General features: G+C 43.8%; 1 protein-coding gene across 6 annotated transcripts in view; it reads left to right on the forward strand.

The window, feature by feature from the left end:
- The window catches only part of TRANK1 (tetratricopeptide repeat and ankyrin repeat containing 1), a 117,097-nt gene that overhangs the window by 40,329 nt on the left and 63,605 nt on the right, over positions 1-13,163 (forward strand). For all 6 annotated transcript variants that reach the window (XM_063662030.1, XM_063662029.1, XM_054482114.2 and 3 more), the window contains 5 exons: positions 1,055-1,181; positions 5,066-5,216; positions 8,561-8,679; positions 11,345-11,428; positions 11,968-12,106. In XM_063662030.1, the coding sequence (XP_063518100.1) occupies positions 1,055-1,181; positions 5,066-5,216; positions 8,561-8,679; positions 11,345-11,428; positions 11,968-12,106 (620 nt within the window). The remainder of the gene's footprint in view (positions 1-1,054; positions 1,182-5,065; positions 5,217-8,560; positions 8,680-11,344; positions 11,429-11,967; positions 12,107-13,163) is intronic.

Genomic DNA, 13,163 nt, shown 5'->3' on the forward strand with positions numbered 1-13,163 from the left:
CCAGGATGGTCTTGAACTCCTCGCCTTGGCCTCGGCCTCCCAAAGTGCTGGGATTACAGGCATGAGCCACTGTGCCTGGCCTATTTAATATCTTAATTGTGTAATCCCAGCACTTTGGGAAGCTGAGGCAGGCGGATCACGAGGTCAGGAGTTCGAGACCATCCTGGCCAACATGGTGAAACCCCATCTCTACTAGAAATACAAAAATTAGCTGGGTGTGGTGGTGTGCGCCTGTAATCCCAGCTACTCGGGAAGCTGAGGCAGAATTGCTTGAACCCAGGAGGCGGAGGTTGCAGTGAACTGAGATTGCACCACTGCATTCCAGCCTGGGCGACAGAGTGAGACTCTGTCTCAAAGATATTAAATAAAAAAGAAGTCATAAGGCTTGCTTTTTTTATTTGTGTGTCTTACATTCCATTGGTAGCTGGGCTTCTCTTGACATACCGTGGTTTGCTTTGAATTTTCCTTTTTCTTCTGGCCTGGTTTCAGCATTAAATTGCAGCTATATTACCTCTAGACCAAGGCCAGAGCCATCCCTGCCCTGCTACACTTTAAAGGGCCCTCCTTTGGCCGTCTTGCAGCTGTGCATCTCCTCGCAGGCAGGAGTCTGTGGGGCCAGGGCCGTGCTCACCCAGAGTTCTTGCATCCCCTTTGGTCTACACTGTGGGTACCAAGATTATGGAATTCCCTGCCTTATAGGCCCTGCTCCCAGGGTCTGCACAGGCCTCTTACCTGAAGCCCATTCTTCTGAGGGCTGGCAATGGAGATGAAATGATTACGTGTGGAGATCAGTGAGAGATGGAACCAACGTGTTGAGAACAATTGTCATTAAAAGACGGGAGCAGAGTATTTGGGCGTGAGGAAGGACAGATTTATATATTGTAAATGTTCCAGGCTTTTTTGGGGTCTGGGAGACTGATCTGATAAGCATGAATGAGTCATTTCCTACCGAAACCCCCTTCCTGATGGCAGCACCCAGCACCGAATGGGGGGAGTTCACAGACCGTTTTCTGTATTTGCAGAACCATGACAGACCACCGGTTTGTTCTTACAGGGTTCCCCCGAGGGACTTGGCTGTGCTGCTGTGCAACAAATCAAATGCATTTTTCAGTCTTGGAAAGTGGAATGAGGCGTTTGTTGCTGCCAAGGAATGTCTCCAATGGGATCCAACCTACGTGAAGGTATGGAGTGGGAAGGTGAAGGTGTGGGGAGATGACTTGAGAGTATTGGGGTAGTGGATGAAGGTATGAAAGGATGAGGGAAGGTGTGGGGCAGTGGCAACTGGGGGTGGCAGCTGCTGCCTCCTTCCTCTTAGCCTGCCTCTTTCCATTCCTTTTAAAAGTGGAAATGCTAGGAGTGCTTCTAGATCTCTTTGCATCTTCAGACAGATGCCCATGGGGCATGTGATCATTATCTGGAGAAGAGTAAAAACAAGGATCACCTGGTGTTGAAATGCACTTTGTAGGAACAGCAGAGCTTGGCCTCCTAGTGGATGGAGCACAATGGAGATCACAGAAGAGCTTGTTTTGTTCTGATGTAGTCACACCCAAACTCATAATCTGTTCATGTTCTTTGCTGTTCGCAAGTTTCATCTGAGCAAAGCTTTACTTCAAATGCAAGCTGGGTGGATGATACAAAACCGATTCTTCAGAAGGCATTTCTTATAGTAGAAGCCAGCTCTTTGGAGGGATCATGGAAGTTTGAGAGGCCAGTAAGACCCTTTAAGGTTGTTAACAAAGGTCAATAAACATCATTTGATTGTTTTTTCATCAAAAATGCCCTGAGTGCCACTCTTCATGGCACCTTTACTGTTCCTGGTGCCTCAAGGCAGACAAAAGGAGCAGAAGACTCATTCCAGCTCTTGAGTAGTTTGCATTCAATCTGGGGAGAAGAAGAGCATTACAATCAGAGGCCTTAAATTCAATAGCCACTCTGGAGCATCTGAAGCAACACATAATGTGTGACTGCTAGAAACAAAATACAATGGGAAGGGAGTGGTGGAGGTTTGATCTATAGAGTACTTTAACTTTAAGAGAGGGATTTGGATATTTTACATAATAAGTAGACACTGACTCTTAAACTTCTTATTGGAGGATGAATACTTTAGAACAAGCTTGTCCAACCCCTGGCCCAGGACAGCTTTGAATGTGACCCAACACAAATTCATAAAGTTTCTTAAAACATTGAGATTTCTTTTTGCGGTTATTTTTTTAAAGCTTGTCAGCTATTGTTAGTGTTAGTGGATCTTATAAGTAGCCCAAGACAATTCTTCTTCCAATATGGCCCAGGGAAGCCAAAAGATTGGATACCTCTGCTTTAGAATTTATTGACTAGTTTTGAAAATGGGGGCACATTCCTGGGAAATTTCTTCCCAAAGGTATTTTAGGATATTCCCAATCCTCTCGCTGGGACAGTATTAATATTTGGGTTTTGCCCACATCCCGGAAGTGGAGGCTGTGACTGTGGCCCAAGGGACTTGATGCTCTTACATCAAGGAACTTCTTCCTTGATTGGCCAAACCTGCAGCAGCCCCTGACAGCACAGCAACCAGGGCCACTTCCCAGTTCTTACCCAGAGCTCCTGGGAGTCTCTTTCCATCCTCTCTCCCCTTCCCCACCGCAATTGTCCTCTACAGGGAAGGCAAAAAATTTTCCCTCTACCTTCTTTTGGTTCAGTGGCTGAGGCCCTGCAAATCAGATTGACAAGAGACAGATTAACAGGAGAAAAGCATGCAGATTTCATTTGATGTTCACTTTTATGTGTCAAAGGAATCTTTCTAGAAGAGAAGTAAAGCTCCAAAAAATGTGGCCAGGCCTGAGATCTTCTATGATATTTTTAAAGAATAATAAATTGTGGGGATGTGACAAGACAAAGGAAAAGAGTTTTAGGTCTCTAGGGGCTGCAAACTGTGGGAAGGTGTATATATGTGGGAACGTCATGGAAGATAAGGGCTATCTTAGCAAGGTTTGTTCGGGCCAGTCTTGGTGCTCAATTTCTCTCTTCTTCATGGCCATAAAACTTCCCTGGGAGAGAAGATTTATGGCAGTCCTCATTTCTTTAGAGTTTCTGCTTTTTAGTCAGTTAAGTGAAGCTCAGGGGAGGCTTCTTTTTGCACCTGTTGAATCTCAGATACCTTCAGCTCGAAATAATCCTTATGCCAAAGTGGCGTATTTTTGGGTGGTATATTCTGATCCCCTTCATCTTCCTCAAAAAAACAAAAAACAAAACAAAAAAAACCTTGAATCTGAGGAAGGCAAAGAAATGGGAGATTATTAGCTTGCCTACTTAGAAAAAACAAAACACAACTTTTTTTTCCTCCTCACTTTGATTGTTATCTGAGGTCTTTAGACTTTCAAAATGAAAGTTAAAACAAATCATTAAATAGTCAGAAATTTGGTGTTATGTGGAATTTTAAAGTACTTCCTTTTTTATGAACCCAGTTGGTGAACACCTGTTATCTTCTTTTTTTTTTTTTGAGACAGGGTCTTGCTTTGTCCCCCAGGCTGGAGCCTCACCTCGTGGGCTCATGTGATCCTCCTCCCTCAGCCTCTGGAATAGCTGTGACTACAGGCTTGCACCACCGTGCCCAGCTAATGAAAACAAATTTTTTTTGTAGAGACAGGGTCTCACTATGTTGCCCAGGCTGGTCTTGAACTCCTAGGCTCAAGCAATCCTCCTGCCTTGGCCTCCCAAAGTGCTGGAATTACAGGCTTGAGTCACTACACCTGGCTTTCTGTTATCTTAGACAGAAAATTGTTTTGGTAGATCCCTGATGCTGATTCAGGTGATCAACGTGGGGTAGGCAGTATCATTTTATTCCCATTCAAGAGTCATATTATTTGTATATAGGCAAAACTGGACCATTTTCTTCTATTGATCATTGTAATTTTCTTCTTTCTGTAGAAATCAAATATTTCTTTGGCTTCTCGTGAATATTGCTTATAATGTAGAACTCAGTAAATCTCAATGTTTGTCATTACAATTTGTTTTCTTACGTACCCAGTGGAAATTGTGTTTACTTTGTAAGGGGCAGGAAAAACACCTTTGTTTTCATGTCAGTCTCAATTCTTTTCCCGAACACTAATCAAAGGATTATTTTCATTCTTCTGTTCTGGCCCAAGCTGTGACTTGAAGTGTGAATAAATAAATAAGGCCAGGTGTAGTGGCTCACTTGAACTGCACCCCGGCTTCATAATCCCAGCAGTTTGGGAGGCCGAGGCAGGAAGATGCTTAAGGCCAGGGGTTCAAGACCAGTTTGGGCAATATAGCAAGACTTCGTCTCTACAAAAAATGGAAAAATTATCTGGGCATGGTGGTGCACACCTGTAGTCCCAGCTACTTGGGAGGCTATGATGAAAGGTTAGTTTTAGCCCAGGAGTTAGACGGTAGCAGTGAGCCAGGATCATGCCACTACACTCCAGCCTGGGTGATAGGGCAAGATCCTGTCTCAATCAATCAATCAGTCAATAACAAACCAACCAACTAGAGATGTAATTGAAAGCAGACTTGCTTCCTTCTCTCTGTGTCATATGTTAGAGGCTATGTAAGTCATGGATTTGAAAGTGATTCTTTTCTTGGCAGTTAAATGACAGGAGCAATGTGGCACAGAATATAATGTGGAAACCCTGTATCCAGTGTTGATTAGAAATCCCTGTTTACATAGAAGTAAGACAGGTTATAAGTCTGTTTCCCAGGCTGGAGAGCAGTAGCATGACTGTAGCTCACTGTAGCCTCTATCTCCTGGGCTCAAGTAATCCTCTCACCTCAGCCTCCTGAGTAGCTGGGACTACAAGGTACGTGCCACTATACCCAGCTAATTTTTATTTTTTTTTAGTAGATACAAGGTCTCACTATGTTGCCTAGGCTGGCCTCCAACTCCTGAGCTCAAGCGATCCTCCTGCCTTGATCTCTCGGTATGTTAGGATTACAGGCATGAGCCACTGTGCCCAGCCAGAAGTCAGACTTTTAGAGTTGGATTTCCCATGTTGCCAATTTTGCTTTTTCTTTCACCAGCAGGTTAAAGGAGATGTGGTACATGACAGTTTTGCTTTTTATCCTGTTCCAGGGATACTACCGAGCTGGTTATTCCTTGCTGAGGTTGCACCAGCCTTATGAAGCCGCTCGCATGTTTTTTGAGGGTCTGCGACTTGTGCAGAGAAGCCAAGACCAGGCACCGGTTGCTGATTTCCTTGTTGGAGTCTTCACCACTATGAGCAGTAAGTTGGAACTGGGGAGACTTTTTGTAAAGTCCTTGCTATTTTATTCAAATAGCTCCTGGGGACTCAGGCTCATGGGGAGATAATTTCTGGGTGTTTCTTTGTGGCTGATTTATGCAGTTTAATGAACCTAGTTCACACATTTGAAAGCATTTTGGATGCTACGGTGGCTTCTGCCTTTGTGAAAACAATGAAGTCCTTTTTGCATAAATGACTAAAAGCTTTGGGAGTTTGGTTTCAGACTTTTTTTTTTTTGAGACAGAGTCTCACTCTGTCACCAGGCTGGAGTGCAGTGATGCGATCTTGGCTCACTGCAAGCTCTGCCTCCCAGGTTCAAGTGATCCTCCTGCCTCAGCCTCCCGAGCGGCTGGGATTACAGGCACACGCCACCACACCGGGCTAGTTTTTTGTATTTTTAGTAGAGATGAGGTTTCACCATATTGGCCAGAATGGTCTTAATCTCTTGACCTCGTGATCCACCCGCCTTGGCCTCCCAAAGTGCTAAGGATTACAGGTGTGAGCCACCCTGCCCGGCTGGTTTCAGACTTCTTAAGTGTTTTGTGTTGCTATTCATAGGGGTTTCCGTATTTATACTACTCGCCTGATGTGACTTTTGCTCTTTCCTGTGATTTTTCTTTTTCTTTCTTTTTTTTTTTTGAGATGGAGTTTCACTCTTGTTGCCCAGGCTGGAGTGCAATGGCTCAATCTTTGCTCACTGCAACCTCTGTCTCCCAGGTTCAAAGGGTCTCCTGCCTCAGCCTCCTGAGTAGCTGGGATTACAGGCGCCTACCACCCCGCCCAGCTAACTTTTTGTATTTTTAGTAGAGATGGGGCTTCACCATGTTGGCCAGGCTGGTCTTAAACTCCTGACCTCAATCCACCTGCCTTGGCCTCCTAAAGTGCTGAGATTACAGGCGTAAGCCACCATGCCTGGACTTTCCTGTGGTTTTTCACATGTATTTTTCCAGTCTATTGAGAAAATATTTGTTTGCTATGAAAATAACCTGGAAGGGCCGATGGAGGGTCCTGTGAAAGCTGATAATGGGTGCTCCATGTCAGGGTTGTGAAGCTCACTATCTGGCACTGCAGAATCAGCAGAGGACCCAAGTGTTCAGCCTAGCAGGGAGGGGAAGCTTTTGTGTCACTGCATTAAGTTACTACTCTAATGACCTGGCCTAAGACATAGCTTTGTCAGTGGCCCAGATCAGGCAAAACCAGAAACTGGTAAAGCACAGTGTAATAAACTTCACTCCTTGGCAGTGATGGTGCAGTCTAAATTCCTGCCAATACCTAGGCTGTTGTTTTTAAATATGGTGTTTGATCAAATTTAAGTTGCACTAAGATGTGCTATTAATTTATGCTCTGCCAGTGAAAGACAACATTGATTGTAAGACATCCTGATTTCAGAGATGTTAGAATATGAAAAATGGCACATGTTAGAATTTCTGAAAAATGGTCTTTGGTTTTTAAATGTGGGGAAACCACAGCTGACAATGGATAGACTGTTATCAATCAAACTGTTCCCATTGCAGTTGTGGGAAAGCAACTTCTGTGGTCTGTAGGTGGAATCTCACAGATATTGACAAGTTCGGTACAGAGAGGGGACTACAGTAGTAGCAGGCAGTGGGAAGGAGTTAGAGGCAGGTGCAGCCGTGTCCCCTAGACAGGGAAGTAGAAGGTCTCCAGATAGGTGCTGATGGGTCACAGCTCTTCAGGCAGTCTTTTGCCAACAGTAGCCAGGGCTGGCTTCATTTTCTTTCTAACCCAATGACTTGGCCTGCACTTCTCTGCATCTTTTTTTTGAGACAGTGTCTTGCTCTGTTGCCCAGGCTGGAGTGCAGTGGCACAATCTAGGCTCACTGCAACCTCTGACTCCCAGGTTCAAGCGATTCTCCTGCCTCAGCCTCCTGAGTAGCTGGGACTACAGGTGCGCACCACCACGTCTGGCTAATTTTTGTATTTTAGTAGAGATGGAGTTTCACTATGTTAGCCAGGCTGGCCTTGAACTCCTGACCTCAGGTGATCCATGTGCCTCGGCCTCCCAAAGTGCTGGGATTACAGGCTTGAGCCACTGCCCCCGGTTTCTCTGCATCTTTTTTATTTTTTTTGAGATGGAGTTTCACTCTTTTTGCCCAGGCTGAAGTGCAATGGCACGATCTCTGCTCACTGCAACCTCCAACTCCTGGGTTCAAGCGATTCTCCTACCTCAGCCTCCCTAGTAGCTGGTATTACAGGCACTGCCACCACTTCCAGCTGATTTTTGTTTTTTTAGTAGAGACAGGCTTTCACCCTGTTGGCCAGGGTTGTCTCAAATTCCTGACCTCAGGTGATCTGCCCGCCTTGGCCTCCCAAAGTGCTCAGATTACAGGTGTGAGCCACTGCACCCGGCCCTCTGCATCTTTTAAATGTCACTATTCTGTCAGAAGCCAGGCCGGAGTTAAGGGAATTCCAAAGAACTGCTTCTTGATGACTGCCCCTTAAGATAACTTGGGTGGTTTTCATTCTGCCCCCAATCTGAAAGGGGGCAGTTAACAGGACTTCTTAGGACGATGCATCCAATACTTTACCAAAGTACTCCTTTTTGGAAGGTAAAGAAATTGGCGTGGCCCAGTTTCTAAATTTTGGAAAATATATTTATGGGACACTTTGTGTCATTTCATATAGTATGTGTTTGTTTTGGTATTTACTTATTTTTTGAAATTAATAACCTTGGAAGAGGTGCCAAGTTATTCTGACTCTTGACCTGTCCCCCTGGAAATTCTCATTCATGAATTTGAGAACTATGGTTGGAGGATCACAAGGTGCAATAGGTTGATGGGTCACCACGCCAGAAGAATGTGTATTGATGACAAGAGTTGGTAGATCTGGGTTCCAGTCTAGTTTCTTGTCATGAACTAACTGCATGATATGCCATGAAACCTATCTTCATTTGTCATAGTTTCTAATGTTTTGGGTAACAATATTTGTCACATTTTTCTTAAAGGAAGTGAGTTTTGTAACTTAAGCTTCCATTTCTTCCTCTATAAGTGGAGATAATAGGCACTTCCTTAGTGGTTTATTTGAGGGATTAAATATAAGCACATATCACTGGGCTTGGCAACTAGAAAGGCAAAGCGAATGTTAATTATGCTGCCTAACTATTAGGGGATTGATTTTATGACGAACTGAAAATAATTGCCACTTCAACCAATTATAAAGGACTTCATACTACTTTGAAAATGCCTTTCTTTAGGGTACCTTTAATTTACCATTTGTCTATGTGTGAACTTAATTGCAGGACCTTTTCCCAAATGCTGTAGACTTTCCCCACGTTAAAATCCCTAAATTATGAAACTTTCTTTTAGGTGACTCCATTGTTTTGCAAAGTTTCTTGCCTTGCTTTGATCATATTTTCACAACTGGATTCCCAACAGAAGTGTGGCAATCTGTAATAGAAAAGTTGGCAAAGAAAGGATTATGGCATGTAAGTAAAAGGAGATGGCTCTCATGGGGAGAGTATATTCTTGACGAAATGATTTCTTTCCATTGGCATTGAGGGATTGTAATTTATTATTTGTTGATCTTGATGCCAGGGTAAATTTTTAACTAGGATATCATTAAAGATGAAAAGTCTTTGAGATAGATTAATTAGCCAATTTCCATTTATTTTTAAAAATGGGAAAAACACTTAGATCTGTGTTTCCACTGTCATCAAAGAAATGTAAAGTACAGATGCTAATGGTAATGTGGAATGAGAAAAACAAAGCTGTGTGTTCATTTTCACAATTCTTTTTTATACTGCTTTAGCTAGTGTGTGCCCGGATGACCTATCTGGGCTGCTCACAAGGGTTCCCATGTGGTTTTGAGGGACTGCTAACATTTGGGTAGTGGCTAAGTGAGGTTGTAGGACCTGAACCCAGGGCCAGGAATCCATGGAATGGAGGAGTGGGTAGACTGTGGAGGTCTGGGCTTCAGTGTCACACAGATGTGTCCTTGAATCAGAATCCCCCACTTACTATTTTGGGCTAATTACTTCTCCCTTGAGTCTTATTTCCTCATCTGTAAATTGCATTATATAAACCTATTTCTTCAGAGTTTTGGTGAGAATCAGAAATAATGATCAAGAGCACCTATCAGGTAATGTTTGTGGAAGGCTTACAGTGCCAGGCATTGAGCAGAGGGGTTTTATAATACCTGGCATATTCTAAGTGCCCAGTGAATAGTAGTTGTCATTGGTGATAGGCTATAAGTGCTCATGAGAATGGGCTGGCCAAGCTACGAATTTGGTTAGAACAGTCCTGCTGGGCTTTCTAAAGCTGGGCAGTCCAGAAAAGTCACCAAAAACAAGGGCAACCTATTAAGGACTCCTGATCCTAGCAGGTTGGATGACTTTAGAATAGAGAATTCTTAAATTTTGGGCAACGTAATGGATTCTAATGGAAATCTAATGAAATCTGTGGGGCTCTCTTGTCATGCACTGACAATTATGTGTATAGTTTCAGGGGGTTCATGGGAAACCTCCTGGATTCCAGCCATGAGCTCCCTGAAGCTTACCCCTACATTAAAAAATCTTGGGAGGGCAGGCAGCAGGGATGAGGAAGGCAGACTGAACTCTTGGGGAACCAGTAGTCAGAAATCCAGGGCCCCGTTAAAAGACATTTGAGATATTTTCTCTTGGGATAAGGTAGCTGGCCTAAGAGATCTATAAGGATCCTTCCAGCTTCATTTTTTAAAAAGTTTTGAAATTCTGTGATTCCAAGTGCTAGGGTAGATCTGTGAGTAGGAGGCCTTAGGCCTCATTAGCAGGAAGATAGTTTAATTTACTGCACTCAGGAAAAGAACCTTGTCCTCTCTTCCCAGTGTGGAGTGGACATGAATAGAGCTCCATGGCCTAGGTAGAGAATGAGAGAATGGGAGACAGGCAACTCCTAATTGATTATTATCCCAGCCAGTCAAGGGAGGGCCCAGGAATCCAGCCCAAGTGGCAGGTCCAACATCCTACCTGCAGTGAGGCTCTGGTAATTCCCAAATACTGCAGACAGAAGCATCTTTTAAAAGGCCAGCAATCTGACCATTAGAATGCTGAACTTATCATGTGGGGTTGAGTGTGGGCAGCGAGGCTTGTTTAGGGCAAAAAGTTAAGAATGGGCATCATAGAGGTTGCAGTGAGCTGAGATTGCACCACTGCACTCTAGCCTGGGCAACAAGAGTGAGACTCCGTCTCAAAAAAAAAAAAAAAAGAATGGGTATCAATCTGAAAGAAACTAGAAGTGAGATGTGGCCATGGGCTCAGTTCCTGTGGTCCTAAGTCCACTGGCAAAAGCCATACATGAGAGAGGCTGGAGCTGAGACTGGGTCTCCAGTCATGGTCATAACAGAGCTGGGAATTCTTAGACCTGTTAGCATACCTGAATGATCTCAGTAGGGGCTTCTCAGGATGTGCTGTGAGACCTGTGAAAACTGGCTTAACTTCTCTGGGATTTAGTCTCTTCAGCAACTTTAGATAGGGTCAGTAGTTTAACATCTGGGTTTCTGAAAAGAAAAGGTCCTGATTTGTAGCATTTGCTAACTTTGGTAGTGTAAATACTCTCACCATGGCCAATTTCCAGCTACTAATATGACATACAAGACTTGGAGTTAGGAGTAGATGTGCATCGTCACTCAGTAGCTGATAGGAGCTGGCTGCAGCAGACCATTTGACAGGGTCTAATGGGCTCTAAGTACTTGGGGCTTTTAAAACGCTGATGTGTTGAATAATTGATTGGAATGGGATATTTCTAAAGAATTTGAGTCTTCCACTTGTTAAGCCTTAAGAACTTGGCAGGGAATTACTCTTTTTTTTTTTTTTTAATCTCATTGCAACTATACTGTGAAATGCTACATGACATCATCTGCTCCTGTCCTCAGCAGGCTTTGAGGAAGTGTGGAGGGGCCTTAGTCCTTAGCAGGAACAGGAAGTTGGCTAGATAGAGACTTTAATTGTCACAGCAAATAGCTGAAAAACTTGGCAAGCACTTTAAAAAAAGACAAGGCTAGAGAGTGGTTTTTTTTATTTGCTTGTTTTAAAGCTTAAAATAACTTTTTTGCTTTAATAACCTATGTGGAGAACATTATTATTCCAGCCTTTTCTTTTTGTCTTCTCCCACCAGTCATTTCTACTTCTGTCAGCAAAAAAAGACCGATTACCAAGAAATATTCATGTCCCAGAGTTATCACTGAAAAGTCTCTTTGAGGTAAGGTGATATATATATATATATTATTTTATTTTATTTTTTGAGACTGAGTCTTGCCCTTTCTTCCAGGCTGGAGTGCAGTGGCACGATAGTTCACTGCAACCTCCGCCTCCCAGGTTCAAGCAATTCTCCCTGCCTCAGCCTCCCGAGTAGCTGGGATTACAGGTGCCTACCACAATGCCCGGCTAATTTTTGTATTTTTTGGTAAAGATGGGATTTCGCCACGTTGGCCAGGCTGGTCTTGAACTCCTGACCTCAGGTGATCAGCCACCTTGGCCTCCCAAAGTGCTGGGATTATAGGCGTGAGCCACTGTGCCTGGTCTCGTAAGGCGATTTCTTGAAACATACACTTCCTTGTGTCTGGTACTTTCTCTTTCAGCTGCCTTTATATTATTATAAATTTGTTATTTATAATAATCCTAGGCTTGGACCACAGCTAATCCAAGTTTTACCGATTCCATACTTTATGGGTAAAGGAGTTTGAAGCTTCATATTAATTAGTGACTTCCATAATTTGTCCTGTGTGTTTTTTTCCTCAGAAATACGTTTTCATTGGACTTTATGAGAAGATGGAACAAGTGCCCAAGTTAGTCCAATGGCTCATCTCTATTGGTGCAAGTGTTGAGACTATAGGACCGTATCCCCTTCATGCCCTCATGCGACTCTGTATCCAAGCCAGTGAGTCTTCTCCCAGTTTTCCACCCTCCAAGCTGCCCTTCCAGCCGAGTTCTGGGACTCTGTTGAGCTCATGTGAAACTAGAATTAAGCCACTTGAATGCAGACCATTTGAATATTCAAATGATCTGATTATTCAAATGAATGAAGCAGCAGGGAAATAGTATCATTTTTATCTTTCCTGGCACCTAGTAGCTGCAGGAGGTCTAAACGGAAAGGATTCTGTGTTTCTAGACAGATCCTGGCAGGAGGATGGAGCCCTGGGACCCAAGGAAGGGACTTAGGAAAGACAACTGTTGCTGGGCAACACTCCCAGGAGACCTGCGGAGTTTCCTCCTTCTGGCATAGGCAGCTTTGGTCTATTTCTCTCAGTTCATTTTCACTCTAGCCCAGAGGGCTGACGGCTGTGTTGTGGGACACACAACACAGTCCCTTGGCTGGGGAGATCCCAAGGGAGACATGAGCTGTTGCTGATAGTTTGGTTGTGCTTCTTTTAAAGGACTGCTATTTTCATGAGATTCTTTTTTAAGCTTCGCCATCTGGTTATAGTCTTTAACTTTAAAAATATTTTTATTTTATCATTAACACACACATACGCACACACTCACACTTTAGATAGAAGTTTCTTTTTCTTTCCAAGCACATGTGGCAACACTGTGGGACATTCACCCATAGCATTTTAGTGCCAGAAAGGGCCAAGAGAACTTGTCTAGTCTACCTCTTGTAGGCTGTATCATCTCCCCAGGAATGGGGGTGTGGGAGGTGGCCATGGGCTTGAGGCCTGGGACCCCTGTCTTTGCTTTAGCCAGATTTGTCCTGCTGTTATTCATTTCATATAGTGGGGAATTTATAAGAGATCTTTTTTTTTGAGACTGAGTCTCACTCCATTGCCCAGGCTGGGGGAGTGCAGTGACGTGATATTGGCTCACTGCAGCCTTTGCCTCCCGGGTTCAGGCGATTCCCCTGCGTCAGCCTCCCGAGTATCTGAGATTACAGGTGCCTGCCATCACACCTGGCTAATTTTTGTATTTTTAGTAGAGACAAGGTTTCACCCTGTTGG

Source organism: Pongo pygmaeus, chromosome 2, assembly GCF_028885625.2.
Source record: "Pongo pygmaeus isolate AG05252 chromosome 2, NHGRI_mPonPyg2-v2.0_pri, whole genome shotgun sequence".
NCBI lineage: Eukaryota > Metazoa > Chordata > Mammalia > Primates > Hominidae > Pongo > Pongo pygmaeus.